This window comes from Emydura macquarii, unplaced genomic scaffold, assembly GCF_026122565.2.
Source record: "Emydura macquarii macquarii isolate MOO-44397 ecotype Brisbane River unplaced genomic scaffold, CSIRO-AGI_Emac_v2 contig_1253, whole genome shotgun sequence".
Lineage (NCBI taxonomy): Eukaryota > Metazoa > Chordata > Testudines > Chelidae > Emydura > Emydura macquarii.
In genome coordinates, this window is record NW_027131390.1 from 81,032,432 (window position 1) to 81,047,834 (window position 15,403).

General features: G+C 47.4%; 1 protein-coding gene across 2 annotated transcripts; it reads right to left on the reverse strand.

Annotated features, from left to right (window-relative positions):
* Nucleotides 1-1,587: 1,587 nt before the first annotated feature.
* On the reverse strand, nucleotides 1,588-12,437 carry TBR1 (T-box brain transcription factor 1). 2 transcript variants are annotated; one of them, XM_067549368.1, is made up of 9 exons: nucleotides 12,345-12,437; nucleotides 11,531-11,707; nucleotides 10,866-10,994; nucleotides 9,862-10,508; nucleotides 9,290-9,444; nucleotides 8,852-8,973; nucleotides 8,228-8,386; nucleotides 7,095-7,156; nucleotides 1,588-3,966 (listed from the first exon to the last, which is right to left on the reverse strand). In XM_067549368.1, exons 2-9 carry the CDS (start codon nucleotides 11,555-11,557, stop codon nucleotides 3,123-3,125), a joined length of 2,145 nt encoding a protein of 714 aa, XP_067405469.1. In that variant the 5' UTR covers nucleotides 11,558-11,707; nucleotides 12,345-12,437; the 3' UTR covers nucleotides 1,588-3,122. The 2 variants fall into 2 exon arrangements, with proteins under 2 accessions (XP_067405469.1, XP_067405470.1); XM_067549369.1 differs by lacking the exons at nucleotides 10,866-10,994; nucleotides 11,531-11,707; nucleotides 12,345-12,437 and having other exon boundaries at nucleotides 9,862-10,583.
* Nucleotides 12,438-15,403: the final 2,966 nt, after the last annotated feature.

The following is a 15,403-nucleotide window of genomic DNA, read 5'->3' on the forward strand; positions in this document are numbered from 1 at the left end:
CACCTCGCCCCTCCGCAGGAGTTACACCGCAAGCCTGGCGCCTAACAAACCCCCACGCCGGCTGTGCGTGTTTGCTTCCCTCGGGACAGGGCCCGCTTTGCTCTGGGCTCTTTCCCCTCGGACACTGCCTGGCGAGTTGAGCAGACAGGGCGAGCGACAATCAGCCGGGCGGACAGCCCTCCCCAGGCAGCTGTGTGACACGCTCATCCACACACACGCTGCGGGGTGTTCGTGTTTCTACACAGTCCCGCACCTGCCTCGGGGTGACAAGGGGGTCTGAAGCTCGAGTTTACGACCCCGAAACACGCCCTGGGCATGCAGCTCACCGACAGATGGGCTTTGCAGCGCGGATCGCACAGGCGGGCTGCACGAGCCTGCCATTTGGAAAAATGCAGTGGTGTTGTTTAAGGTCCCTTTTTCTTAATATAAAAACAGGGGAAAATACTGTCGCTTGTGGTAGACAAAATAAGACTCGGCGCAGAGCCGCCTAGCGGCGACTAGCGGTGCCGTCCGAAGGCTCCGGGCGACGCTGTGCGGCTGGGTCTCTGCTATTCTTTTCGATTTCTCGCTGCGTTCCCTCGGACTCGTCTTTTAACCCTTCCACACAACCGGAGCCGGGGGGTCAGAGGCGCAGCGCTTATGCAGGTGACTCAAGAAAGCCCCTTTCCATAAGACGTGGCTCGCTTTTGCACCCCAGCATCCCGTAGGTTAGCTAGGGGCGGGATGCAGCTACCTGCAGCAAGCGGGACAGGATCCCCGGGCTAGAAAGACGCTCACTCTCGCTGTGATGAGAGGAGGGACATGTTTAGGTTTGCTTTTCAGGGTGCAGCGCCTCCGATCTCCACGGAGAAAACACACCCCGGCGTGGAGCTCCTGCAGCCCCCACGCTGCGCATAAAACACCAGAGGATAAAAGACTATTCAGTGCCCAGCCCCCATCGCTCCCAGAAAACGGGCAGAGACGGCGGAGGGAAATCTAGCTAACCCAGCGCGCAATGCAGGCTCAGAAACGCGTCCGGCGCCGGTTCAAAAGCACAAGCCAATTCTAACCAACTCAGCCTTTCCAGCGAGTGGCATAGCCGGGGCTCGCATTTGCAATAACCTCACCTCCGGGAGACTGCCTCAAACCATTGCTATAGCCACCGCTTTCTGACCTGTCCGCGCTCAGACCCTGCTCTGCACACAAACGTCAGACAAGCCTGCGTTTCGCAAAATGCGTTCTGCGTTTAGATTAGAGCATCGTTTCGGTGTCAACCGCTCAGATCCGATTCGATTTCAACCCCTCTCTGCCTTTGCCTCGTGCAGACCTCAACACATGGTGAGGACTGACGGTGTGACAGAATAAAGCATTCCTGTCTCGCTTCCCCTCCACTCCCCCGGGGAAAGCAGCAATGCAAACTTGGGACGACACAACACTGCAGGACCGGAAAACAATGGAATTAGCGCCATGTTTTTATCTATCACTCAAAACCCATGACAAGGTTATAAAGCGAGCTGCCATTAGCATTAATGAGCTTGCTTCCCCCTCGTCCATTTGGGTTGTTTCGTCTGCATCTTTGTAAAACGTAAACTGCTTTCAAACACCACGTTAACGTTTTGCCAGGTTTATTTTACTTGTTATACACAGACAATACAAACGGGCAAAAAACAAAACACCTCAATGGAGCTCGTACTTGTATAAATCATTCCGTTCCACAGACATAACAGAACAAATATAAAACCCACAACATTAGATTTACAGAAGAGCCAAAAATATACACACGTTTATGACCCTGAATTTCTATTAAAGAAAATTTCCCCGCCGGCTGGAATCTTGGCTGACTATTTTGCCTGATGCATATTTCACTTGGTAAATTTTTCCATATAAAAACGTTTTAATTGTATAGATTTGCTACTCAGAATTCAAAGACTTACTATTCTACTTCCACGGGGGTAGAACCTGGTGGTGATGAATGCTCCTTCTCAAACGTAACAAGAGGCTTAGAGGGTAGATCGCTATTACACGCAGTGCTTCTTGTGTCCCCCTGAAAGTTTGATTCAATTATCTACTTCATGAAAAAGTCAATTCCAAAACTAAATGCAGTAAAATATACAACTCACAATTCATCTTCACTGGACTACACTATGATTACCAACAATTCAGTCGTCTATATCGTTTGTAGGTTATTCATTACAACGATTTACAGCAATATAAATAAAGGGGGAGAGACTGCAAAGAAATTTGGAAACAGTTTGTCAGCATATTTGGCACCTGCACAGACCAGTAATGGATTTGGCACTTGGAGGGTGGGGGGAACAAATACGGCAAAAAAAATAATATTGCTGTCGAGCTACTCCTTTTTAAGGGAAAAAGATTACAGATGCAGTTAATTTGTTCTTTGAAGGCGTCCTGCTACTTAATCGATTTTCCAACTAGATAGATTTCTGTGCTTTTGAGGGGCAAGCACAGATACTCCTTAGCTGTGTCAGTCAGTCCAGGGCACAGAGTAATTTATTCCATGCGAGGGATTGCAAGGAAGTGAGAAACCCATTACTCAGTGCTATATCTAGGGGGCATTTTGTGTTTCCAGGGGCATTGAGAACAGGGAGTTAACTTTGGGCTTTGGGAGAGGAGAAATCGAGAAAATTAAACCTGATCTAGTTCTGGGACTTCACAACGGGAACAAAAAAGGGATAGTCATTCGTCACAATAAATTAAACACTATGTACAAGCATTTCACAGGCTTTGTTCCACTAAAATGACTAACATCCCCAACTACCCATCCCTGGGAAAGGAAGGAAGCGCTGTATGGATGGTTTTAAGAGTCAAACATCCTACTCATCAATGGGATTAGGAGAATTAGAGGGAGAGTCAACGGCGGAATTGCTGCTGTCTTACATCAGCGCCAGCACCAGGTGCCAAAGAATGTCAAGATCTCCTAAAGGTCTTGTGGGGTTTCGTTACCCTTCGGAAAGAGAAATAGGGAGAGAGAATTACAGCTAAGACTCTTTCACAGGGGGAAATAAAAAGATACAGCTAAAGTTGAGACCAGTGCGCGAACTGCGGAGAAGTTGTTGTGCAAAAGGACTGTTGTATTCACTGGAGGGTCGTGGCGGCCTGGAAGGGAAGGGCCGGGGCAGAGTCTAGCTGTGGGAGTAGAAGCCATAGTAGCCGATGTCCTTGGCGCAGTTCTTATCACAGTCCCTTTGGGTCAGCCCTTCGCTCTTGAGGGGAGAGGAGCTCTCGGACACCGGGGTGTCCGAGGGTGAGATCCGTCTCCTCTTGGCCTGCTCGTAAATCCCAGAATCGGTGGAATCGATGGATTTGATGGAGGAGGGGGTCTCGATCCAGCTGGAGTCAGACAAGTCTTTGGGCTTGGAGTCCTCGGCGCCTGGCAAGGGGGATCTCTCGGTGACCAGGCTGTCCGCCTCCTCCCCGAGGTAAGGGTTGCTGGTGGCCATGCGGGCAGCTGCGGCGCTGTTGGGCCAGCAGGAGAGCATGGAGCTGGACTTGCTGCAGTACTGCGGGGGGCTGCGCGCCCCCCAGCCCGAAGGGTCAGTGTAGTAGCCCAGCGGCCGCCCCGCGCAGCCTGCAGCCTGGAGGGGCAGAGCCTTGACCCCGGCCGCTGCATAGGACAGCAGGGTGGCGGCATTGCCCGCGAAGTCAGTGGCCGTGTCGTACGCGGAGGCCGCGAAATCTAAGCGGTTGTTGGCCGGGGTGACAAACCAGCGCTGCGGAGACGGGGCCCCGGGGTCCTCGGCTTGCTGCGGGGAGAGCAGCCCGTTGGTGTGGGGCACGCTGCGGTCGCTGCCTGGTCCCGGGCCGGCGCCGGCGCCGGGGTGGAAGCGGGACTTGGCGTAGTTACTCACGAACTGGTCCTGCAGGAAGGAGCCCGCCATGGCGTAGCGGGCCCCGGGCACGATCTGCGAGCGGGGGGAGTCGTTGGGGGAAGGCGTGAGCCGGTCCATGTCGCAGCCCGTGTAGATCCTGCCAAAGAGAAGGGCAGAGTTCTGGGTGCCCCGAGCCCGAGCAGGGCGCAGGCAGACACCCTGGCTGGGGCTGGGGCGGGGCCCTGGGCCTGGGTCCGCTGGAGTCAACGGGAGTTTGGTCACTGACTTCAGCGGGGCCAGGATTTCACCCAAGCAAGGCATAGTCCCTGGCTAGATCAACCCGAGCAGTGAGAGAGCTGCTCGGCAGGGAACAGCTGTGACTGGAGCGGAGAGAGCGCAGTGCTGACCTAACAGGAGACCCCTAAAATCCATTACCTCTCAGACACACGAGAGTTTAGCTCAGGGGCAGAATCAGTCTACACATTCACAGGATTCTACTCCGATTTAAATGTACCATCACCCCCAACACAGTCAGCAGCATCAGTGGCCCTTGAGTGACTTAAAGAAAGCAGGTGACCAGATTGACATGAGGAGCTGAAACGTACCGGGCAGATATTCCTACAGTCCTGCTTCATCTTTATATTGAATATTGGGGGGCTATTTGAGGACGGAAACGTTAAATATCAGGTTATTTTACATACACGATCCGCAAAGTGGAGCTAACATTTTAAAGGCTTTTCTTTTTTTAAATAGGCAAACACAAAATGAAAACAAATTTTCTCTAATATTTATATTTAGTAGGTTCCTGATTTAAAGGCTGAAGTTTCTTGTTTTTATTTATTTAAAATCCACAGGTCAGCTGACATCCCACCATCTTTCCTGATACCTTGGGAAATCCTGCACTGTGGAAAATTGACCAGTTCTATAATATGCGCAACAGGTAACCTGGACCATTTATAGCAAACAGCATGAATGGCAGCCTGCAAAATTATCTCTGCGGTTTAACACTTACTGTTCAGAGTCACAAACCAACTATCAAGATTTTATTGAATTTAAATTCAGCTAATCTTCAAACACCTACTGAAGGAATTTTAAAAGCAGATGCGCCCAGTTTTTCCCACTATATCTTATATATAATCCTTCAATCTTGGACTGCAATTTGTGACTATAAAACCTTTTATGGATAAATAGTTAGTATATGCATTTCATTCAGGCTAAAACTGTGCTTTAATTAACCCCACACGCCTCCTGAAATTACTTATCACAATACACTTGGCCCTTAAACAAATTGGATGTGCTAGACAGCATTTAAGCTCTTTTTAAAGTGACATACATATGAAGCTTATAATTTAAAAAAAAAAAAAAAAAGAAAGGAGAGATATTTTGTGGTTGGAGAAGTCCAGAAGGTTTTTCTCCGATAGTCTACTATATATATATAAAGTCTTATTGAAGTTACACGGCCCATGTACTCTCTGACCTGCTCCAATGACCTATTGTATATGCTCAAATACTCGGGTTATTTCTCCTTTGCGGCTCTTACCCAAATCACTAGAACCCATGTGTTTCCCTCTTATCACTTGTTGCACATTCCATTGCATTTTGGGGAAGGGAAGTGAGCGAGCTACAATTATATTTTTCAAGTACGAATAAATTTGTGTAAGATCTTGAATTTAGCAGAATAACCGCACTAGGAGGTTGATCCTGCCCCAGTTTTAGGACCTGATTTAGCAAAGCATTTAAATACTTGTTTAGCTTTAAGAATGTGCTTATATCCTGTTATTTCAATGAGGGCTTAACTGATTTGCTGAATAGGGATAGATTTAAGCAATTGCTTAAAATTAAGCATATACTTAAGTGCTCTATTCAATGTGGGCCTTACTCGGTGGCAAATCTCCTACTGACTTCAATGGGGTCTGGTTAAGGCTTTATTTGGGGGGCTGTTTCCACCTCCTTAAAACACAAATATGCTTTTCTTTGAAGGAAAAAGAAAAATAGTACCCTTAAACACAAAGCCCAATCCTGGCAGGTGGTCAACCAACTCTGTTCCCTTTAAGTAGGAGCTGAGGCAGGATCAGGAGAGCAAAAACCGGTGAGCTTTCCATGTTGTTTGAGTTCCCCGTCTCCCACCAGGTCTCCCAGTGACATTGGGTTAGGGGCTCTTCACAACTATTCTCTGGACTAGGCTCTAGTGCTAGAGCAGTTTGTTGGTTTTGTTGCTGTATAGTCACAGGGATGTGGGTGGGGTGTCTCATTAATCTCATGTTATGTTTTTGCTCTATCTCCAGTGTGTTGTGGGTAGAGGGAAACAGAAGAATTCAGAAATAGCACCTTAGTTGGAATACTCTTAGCTATTCTATCTCCCCAGCTATTCCAGACCTGCCTATACAGGGACCATTGAGCGGTGTACATTAAGATTTTGGGCTGTTCCATTGAATGCGAAAAAAGGAGCGTGGGGGCAACCTTTATAGTCAAGTTGGAAGCCCGTATCACAAACCTATCATCGGGCAGTATGCATGGCCATATATTTAGGATGATCTTGGACAAAAGCATAATGAGCCCGATATATATTTATGCCTTCCACGAAGACATTTCTCATGATATATAGATATATAGGAATAGCAAAAAAGCCAAAATAAAAAACCAAAGAGAAAGAGAGAGTGAGAAACAGAAGAAAATTTTCTTCAACTCACTGTGTAGGACCCAGGATGACTTAGAGTCATTTATGTTCTGTAGTTTAGCTTCCATTCAAGAGGTCCTTATTTCATAGCTTACACACACAGCTTGAATAAACGGGAACTTGAAAATGGGTACAAAGTCAGATGCCAGAAAGACCATCACAACTGCCAAAGTCACACGCAGCCTCAGATGCAGGCAGAGCGGGGGGAGAAAAGCATCTGTCCTCAGACTGCGCAGGGTTGCATTGAATGTGCTAGCCAGCCTCTTCCAGCTATCTCTTCGGCACAGAAGACTGGCCTCTCACTAACACAGGCGTTCAAATTAATGCGAACACCAAGTGTTTCCCATGAAAAATACGGCAGACAACTGAACTGCATTTATGTTCAGTCACCCGAAATCCAGTCCCGATTTTAGGAGCCTGCGTTTGCTTTCTCTTCTCTGGGAGTACTCTTTTTTTTTTTTTTTTTTAAAGCTTAACACTGAATATTTCAATCTTTATATAATTAGAGAGATTTTTAATGCAACCCCAAATACTAAACCAAACAGAGTCTCTACCTGCCTGTGGGTGCGCATCCGATAAGATTGATAATAAAAATACAGTCTACTTACGTGTCATAATTGTCTCGAAAGCCTTTTGCAAAAGGGTTGTGATCTATTTTCAGTTGTGTAATCTGGGAGGGAAAATAGAGGATCAATGAGTATTTTCTCTTATCTATAATGAAAGCATGACAATGGACATCGTACAAGAGGCACATTTTTCAAGCAGGACTGTTCGATCATTTTTCATTAGTTGCTCAAATTGCCGCTCTTCAAAATATAAAAATTAATTCAGCGAATTTACAAAGATTTTAATTAATTAAAGGAAAATTCCTGGATTTTACAGTTACTGATAAAAAGGTGAAATAATTTTGACTCAATCTACTCTGAAATGTAATTATTCACAATTCAGGTTAAAATTTAGGATAAGAAATAATGAATAGTTCAAGTGTTTTTATATAACATTTTCAGAATCTACGCTTGGCATATCTTTCAAAAACAGAGGACACAGACTTTTAATGCATGCCATTTAAAGTGGGAGCAAAAAAAAAAAATCAGTCTACACATTAACAGGATTTTATTCTGATTAAAATGTACCATCACCCCCAACACAGGCAGCAGCATCAGTGGCTCTTTAGTGACTTGCTTAAAAATCACATCAAATTAAATGTGGGCTTTTCGATGGGAACATAATAGCTAGTGACACGTATTCTATTCTAGTTTCAATATAATAAATGCCAACCGGGTTTCTGCTTGGTCTCCTAAACAATTTTGTTTTACTGTGGAATGTTATTGCTCCTGTATGAACTCTTCACTCTGTAGACCCCACGCCAGACGTGTGTGTGCCCGTGAGACTAACCAGGGCAAATGCAAAGATACAGAAAATCCGATCCACACATTTGCTCGGGGTTTGGGACTCACAATTCTCGACGGTTTTAGCAAAGGGCACAAAAATTGCAACTTCAAATCTATACGTCTAGGTCCAGACCGCACGAATCCTGAAGGTTTGAGAGGGGAAATAAAAAAGTGCCGGCCGGATTCAATCACCGCAGACACACACACACACACACGCCAGCGCGGGGTGCCTCTGGTTTGCCGGGCAGCTACACCGAGCCCGCACGACCCGGCCTCTGAAGCTGTAAGGCGCTGCTGGCCGGTTGAGGGTGAGGATGGCCGCGAGTGAAATACAGCGCCGAGGTCTTTACATCGGTGTTCTGATAGGCGGTGACGGCTATGAACTGAGTCTCAGGGAAGGTGAAAGTCTGCACTCTGCCCGGCTGGTTAGTATCCTCCGTCCCATCTTCGTTCACCTCCACCACATGCAAACGGGGCTGGTACTTGTGTAAGGACTGCAAGACCACCATCTGCCGGGCAGAGAAAAGGGAGGGGGACACAGGGGCAGAGAGCTAAATTGGAGCGAGAGACGGAGATTTAGGGTTTGTTTTTTTTACTAAAGCGCCTGAATAAAAAGCCGTGACCGAGCGGTCCGGGAGGATTACGCTCAACCAAGAGGACAAAATTCATGCCTAAGACCCCAGCTAGTCACCGCTCCCGTTAGCAGGAGAGCCACAGAGTCACTCCGCTTCACGAGGCTTGTGCGGCCCCTGCACAGACCCCAGCTCTCAGCGCGGGCCGGGGCTTTGCTGCTGGCTTGGGCAGGGTTTGGTTTTTCTTCCCGGGAAGTGCAGTACAATTGGGACTCGGCAGGGATAGGGACGAGTCCCTTTGGCCCTGGCAGTCTGATCTGGCTACGAGAAGCGGGGATCTGGGTTCAAGCGGCAGGGTTTTCTCGGAAGCCGCAGATCGGGGCTCGTGTGCGTTTCACTGACCTGCCCGTTGTTGTTCGAGGCTCCTTTATTGTTTGTAAGTTTTAATTTCCCGAAAGAGATTTCCTGACGCATCCAGTGGGCTCCCGTGTTGGGGGAATCGGGGTGCATGTACACTCGGTTTCCTACAGAAACAAACACACCACGGTTCTTACACACGCACCCCACTTCTCGCAACCGTGGCGCCAGGGATCTCCCGTGAATCGCATTAGACTGAGCGCTTTACCGCCGATGTTCCCTTCGTTTTAACCGGGGAGGATGAAAATAGCATTTTCTGAACACCCTTCACTCCCCCCCCCCCCCATTGCTTTTTTTTTTTTTTTTAAAGCATCATTGGCCCGTTCTCGTTTAAGAAGTCGCCCGAGCCAGTCCACAAAGGCTTTAATTAATCATTCGCACCTAACTTATGTGTCGGGGAAAGTGTTAATTGGAAGAACTCGCCTTGCACATTGGTGTCCGCCTTGCCGCAGGGAACCCATTTGCCGCCTTGAAATCTCCAGTGGTTGGGATCGGCCAGAATTACATCCACAAAAATATTGTAATGAGCCGTGGGATCGAGCCCAGAGATGTTAAAACTCAGGAAAGGGAACATGCGCCTGTCGAAAGAAAACACACACACACACACACACACCACCACCCCACCGGTTTCATGTTAAGCCGAGAACCACACGTAACACCGGGGGGAACTTAAGGAAAGGGGCTGAGGACAAAAGGAGGCGGGAGCAGCTCGGGGAGCCCTCTCCAGAGGGACTGACTGATGGCCAGGTGGGGCCCTGCACCCGATCTCCAGACACGTCGTGTAAACACATCACAAGCCACCCGAGCGCCCCCGGTGACCTACCCCGTCCAGCGCCCCATTTTCACGTTGTGGGTTGCATGAAGTCAGTCACCCCGAATATTTAGCGCAGATCGCCCCCCGCAAAAGCCTCCGTAAGGAAGAGTTTGGGGTCCCAACCCCAGCACCTAGCGTCCAAACGCTCCGTGCAGCCGCAGCAGCAACGAGTGCCGCTTACCTCCCTTGTTTGGTGATGATCATCTCTGTCTGGTGCCGGTGGAATTTCAGCCAGAGTGGCCTGTTGCACAGGTAGACCTGAGCTTTGCCGGGCACCAGCCCCGGCTGGGCGGAGGAGAACTGGTAGAAAGGCGCCCCTTGGTAGGAATGGCCGTACTGCTGGGGATAAGGGTAGCCAGCCGTGGGGTAACCTTGTGGAGAAGAGTTGGACAGGAGGCTGTTGTAAGCTCCATTGGTGATCACAGGATGATGAGCCATGTACCGGCTCGGGCTGGCGATGGAAAAGGCTGGGTGAGCGGGTCCATGCTGGCCGGGGTAAGGGAACATGGTACTAGGAGCAGCGGCAGCGGACTGGGGTTGGCTGGACTGAGAGAGCAGATAGCGATCTGCAGCAGATCCATCGAAACTGTGACGAAGCTCCGAGACCCCGTCCAAGACGGGAGAGAGTTTATTTCTCTGGACGTCCCCTGGTGTGTCCTTGGAGTCAGGAAAATTGTCTGTATCTGACTGATTCGTCATCCCCCTGGTAATTTTTTTCAAAGGTGAACTTCTCTCCAGGTTGTCAGTGGTCGAGATAATGGGATGATCATGCAAGGCAAGCTCAGATCCGCCTGCATGTGGGTAACTGCTGCTCACATTGAGAAATTTCTTGGAGAGCATGATAGAGGGAGAAAGACAATGCTCCAGCTGCATAGTTCTAGCACCAATATAATAACCCTTCCGTCTCTGGCGCTAAAGGGCTCCTCTTAACATAAACTAGACATCCTGGGACCCTCCCGAGGCAGAAAGCACTTCTCCCACCAAATGCTTCCCCAACGTTTGATTTACTTTTTTTTTTTTTTTTCCCCTTTTCCCTGGGAGAAGAGATTGGCCAATTGACACTATGCAGCAATAAGGAAAGAGTCACTTTTGATCTTGCTGCATGTGGAGCGGATGAAACGGCTCCTGCCATTGGTTAACCGCTGACAGTAATTTAATTAGATAGACATTAATTAGGATAATCACCTGGCTCCTGGTCGCGACGATCATGGCAAACTGAAGGAGCTGATTTGATTGTGGGATGGAAGGGAGTGTGGGGGAGAGTGTGTGTTTGCTGGGAGTGCTCATTGCCGTGTGACCTTTGCAGCTTTGTGACTAAGGATTTAAAAAAACAAATATAAAAAAAAAATCAAAGATCTGCGATTTCCCAATTTCCCCCCTTTTTGTGAAGAAGGAAAGAGAGAAGATGCTGGAGACATTTGGGTTGAATGAGCCCAGGTGTCAGTGTCAGCATCCCTGGAACGGAACCATCTGAGTGGGCAAAGTGTACATACCACAAGCCGGAGAGGCCTTATCTCACCTTAGGCATTCCAGAATTTGGCTTTCCCCTCTAATATGAAGTGCACAATAAGGGGATGTAATCCTTTATAAATCCCCCTTCCCCCTCCCAGCCTCTCAATTTAACGTCCTCCCCCCCCCCCCCCCGCACGAAAGTAACTGCTGCACTGGAAAAATAAAAGATAAAAGTCAGTTCAGGCAGCATATGTGCACAGTAACCCTGTATCATCTCTTGTAAGTTTTGAAATAATTATAAGCTGCACGGCTGAAGTGCCCTAATGTATCTGCAGTCATGTTTACTGGTGCTTTCGTAAATAAATATTTCATCTGTGTGCTGTAATGCAGGAGATTACCAGAAAAGCCTGGCCCAAGACATCCATCTCTCCAGCTTCCTTTCCACTTGACGTCTGTCTTCTTTTGGTGACTGAATCACACAGGCAGTGCTAGGAGGGAGAGGGATCTTTTGTAATAGCTTTGTCAGAAGCAGTTATCTCGATCCATAGAAATACATGAACGTGTTGCCAGAGCTCCTGTCAGAGAAAGGATTTAGGGATGGGGGAGGGGGAGAATCCCAAATAACCATTTTATTAAAATAGGGAAGAGCTGGAAACCTGCTTTGACAGGTGGGATGTTCCCAGTGTAACAGGCCCAAGACACCCCTAAGGGGGGGGGGGAGCGCTAAAGGCTCTGTGGATAATCCAGGTGGAACAGTGTGTGCCAGGCATCCTCTCCTTTTTTACAGTTCAAAAGCAGCTCCCCTGAGTCAGAGAGACAGAGCCTTCCCCTATTGCCCTAGATCACTGCTCCTTCCTCAGAGTGGGCAACCCACATGAGGCAGGGGCGCTTCGGCCGCTTCTATGGTTCTGAGGCAGAGCGGGTCTCTCCTGCCTGCATTGCAGGGACTACGGTGACCAGATGTCCTGATTTTATAGGGACAGTCCCCACATACGGGGCTTTTTCTTATATAGGCGCCTATTATCCCCACACCCGTCCTGACTTTTTCACACTTGCTTTCTGGTCACCCTAGTGGGATTCACAAGCCCAGACAAGGGGCAGGGAGGAAATGAGGGGGGGAAGCTGGCTTCCCAGCAGAGCTTGGGTCCCCACCAGGCATTCCTTTGGAACTCAGGGGGCTTGGACTGGGCCAAAGCACCTAGTGGGACTTACTGAGCCGCTCTGCGAAGGCCTTGTGCTGTTGGGAGACTGGAGCCGCAGGGGAGCAAGGAGGCGCCTGTTGCTTGTGTTATAGGTCTCGGCTCACCTGTGTCCAGACGGCAGTTGTTGGATGGGATCAACCCAGCAAGCCCAAATGTTTGCAGCTGGGGGGGGAGTGGTCTGCTGTACACCTAGCAGCAATCATTGGGCAAGGGGCCTTGCCTCGACCCCACCAGGCCCCCAAATGAAAGTAACAGGCACAGTGGCTCTGTTCTGCCCGAAACCACACAGCTCAGGTGCCTGACTCCTCACAGCTGTTCAGGGACAATACCAGGAACTATCTCAGACTGAGGAACAAGCCTCTCCGGCAGGGAGGAGATAATGGACCAGATAGCAAGTGTGAAAACTTGGAACACTTTTTTTCAGGGTTGTGGGTATAGTTGCATATATAAGACAAAGCCTCTAATATCAGGACACCTGGTCAGCCTAGGAGAGGAACAAGCAGGGGCAAAAGGACACCTTCCTCCCCCAGGACAAAGGCAGCAAGCTACAGGCTTCTCATAGGCAGAGCCGGTGACTGAGTGCAGGCAGGGGCTGCAGACCCGGGTGGTTGAACAGACCCGGTGCACAGACCATATGCTGTGGCTGTGGGAAGCAGCGCTCTCCCACTGCTGCAGAGAAGCAGCTTGCACCCCTCCCTGCCTTCTGCTGCTGCAGCTCCCTGGGGTTGAGGCCTCAGTTGCACCTGCAGGGGAGAGTTTGTGACATGTCAAGCCCCAGCTGTGGGTGTAGGTTGCTAGTAGCAGGACCCTCTCCCATTACCACACGCATCCATGTCTCCTTTGGGCTGGTGGTCACTGCCTTGTTATATCACCTCCAGGAACAAGTGAGTTACACCTAATCTAACTCCTGTTGTCGTCGTGTTCCCCCCTCCCCCCCACACACAACATCTAGCTCAAGGTAACCGGGCCATTAAGCTCACGATAGCTATTTGGAGCTTGGATGCTACTGAAGCCCAAGTTAGTGATGTAGCGGGCACTCAGTTTGTCAGTTAACACCAGGACACTGATTCTGAGTGTGGTTTTCCATGGATTGCTACCTCAGACTGGATTGCTCCACAATGCAAGCTGCATTACTTTCATCCATCTGAAACTGGGCTGAATCTTCATTCAAAGGAACTAAATTTAGCTGGAGACTGGAACCAAGAGGGACATCTTGGAATCTTTGTTTTAACAACTCTGCTTCAGATATCATAGTGGGGTGGCATCCCCTTAGCTATTATTACATTAGCCAAAGCACTGGGGAATAACTCTGGCACATGGACCACAAGAAAATGGTACATTTAACCAGAAAAGCAAGGTGGTCTCATAATTCCTTTCTCGATACCTTTCTGAAAACCAATTTATAAAGTATTTGAAATAGCAAATCTGTTTTACTTTGTAAAGTGCCAAATGAATCTTTAAATCAAGACTGGATGCTTTTCTGAAATATGCGCTAGGAATTATTTGGGGGAAGTTCTATAACTGTGGAGGTCAGACTAGATGACTTTTTAACTATGACTCTACAGATAAAGGAAATTATTCTTGTATTTCCCTTTAAAAGGACACCAACTTGAACATATTTCCATCTGAAAGTGTATATAATAGTTACAATTACCCCCTAAAAATATTAGAATGGAAAAGTGACAGTGAAAATAGTTTGTCTATTCTGTGCATTTAATAGTTTTTTGTTTATAATCACCTTCAACATCTTGCATTTTGTCTCACATACTAGCATAACATAGGCCATGGGATTGCTGTTTTCCAGGCTTTGCTCTGCTGGTGAAGCTCACCGCCTGCTCTTCCCCAGGCTCCACAAGAATGTACTTAGCAATAACATCAGCAACAAAGCTGGAATTAGGGGCATCAGGCAAGTTTAGGCAGAGAAACACAGGGGGGCGGGGGGAGGGAGAGGAAGAGTGGGATTGAGCAAATTTAGGCCTGCTGCTAGCAGGCCCACCAAAAGGACTCTTCTAAAGAGATGGGAACCAGGGGGGGAAAAAACTGTTGAATTTTTTAAAAAATTATTAAATACATACTATTTAAATAATCAATTTGATAAAAAGCACTTTTAAAATCATTCAGTTTGAGAAAACCAAGTTGACAATACTTCTTCAAACTTTCCAAAACCTGAATTAAAACCTAGCTTAATACACACAAGCTATAAACATTGAGGAAATGCGGGGGAGGAGGGGTAGTAGTTAACTCCATGTTTTTTTCTGAGGAAAACATATACAATGAAGGTCATCATGTATAGAAAGTCTTCAATGCTGCAGAGATGGAGCCAACACCTACATTACTTGTTAGATGCAAATAAAGCATTCAATAATGTGTTTCAAGTTCTGGTTCCATAATTTGAGTACAAGATTGTGAGCAGAGGCATTTGAGGTAGCCTACTGCATCCTAGTTTATGATTAGTTATTTTAATAATACCATCTTTTAAAATGGAAAAGGGTTGCTAACCTTGCATTTTAGTTTTTATTGACAGGAAGATCTGGATTTTTTTTTTTTTTTAAACACAGACACAGTAAACTTTTTACTGACATCACTAAAAATACCATGAACAATACAATAATGTCACAAGTGTGTACTCACTTGCAATATTCTGTACACAGGAATGTGGAATTATGCAATTGTTTTCTTTGGGCCTGTGCAATAACAGAAAATAGGAAATTGATAAAGTCATGGTCGGTGTAGTTTTATGGTACAATAAGTGATTCTGACACCAACAATCAATGTCAAAATACAATATGTTTTATTTCTACCCAGTTTCACGGACTTTTTCATTTGTTTATGGGTTTACGGAGTGTTAAAATAGTACTTTTTTTAACTGACTCTGTAAATTTATGGACGGTTGGCAACCCAACTCAGCTCTTTAAAGAAATGATTCTAATGAAGTCTTTATGAATGCTAGTCATGCACATTACTGCATTACCCATATTCTGTTGGTTTAGTGCGTGCCATACATCCTCATTTTTGACAAAATACAGATATAGTTCTGTGAGCAGCAGTATTTCATGCCAAGCAGCTGTA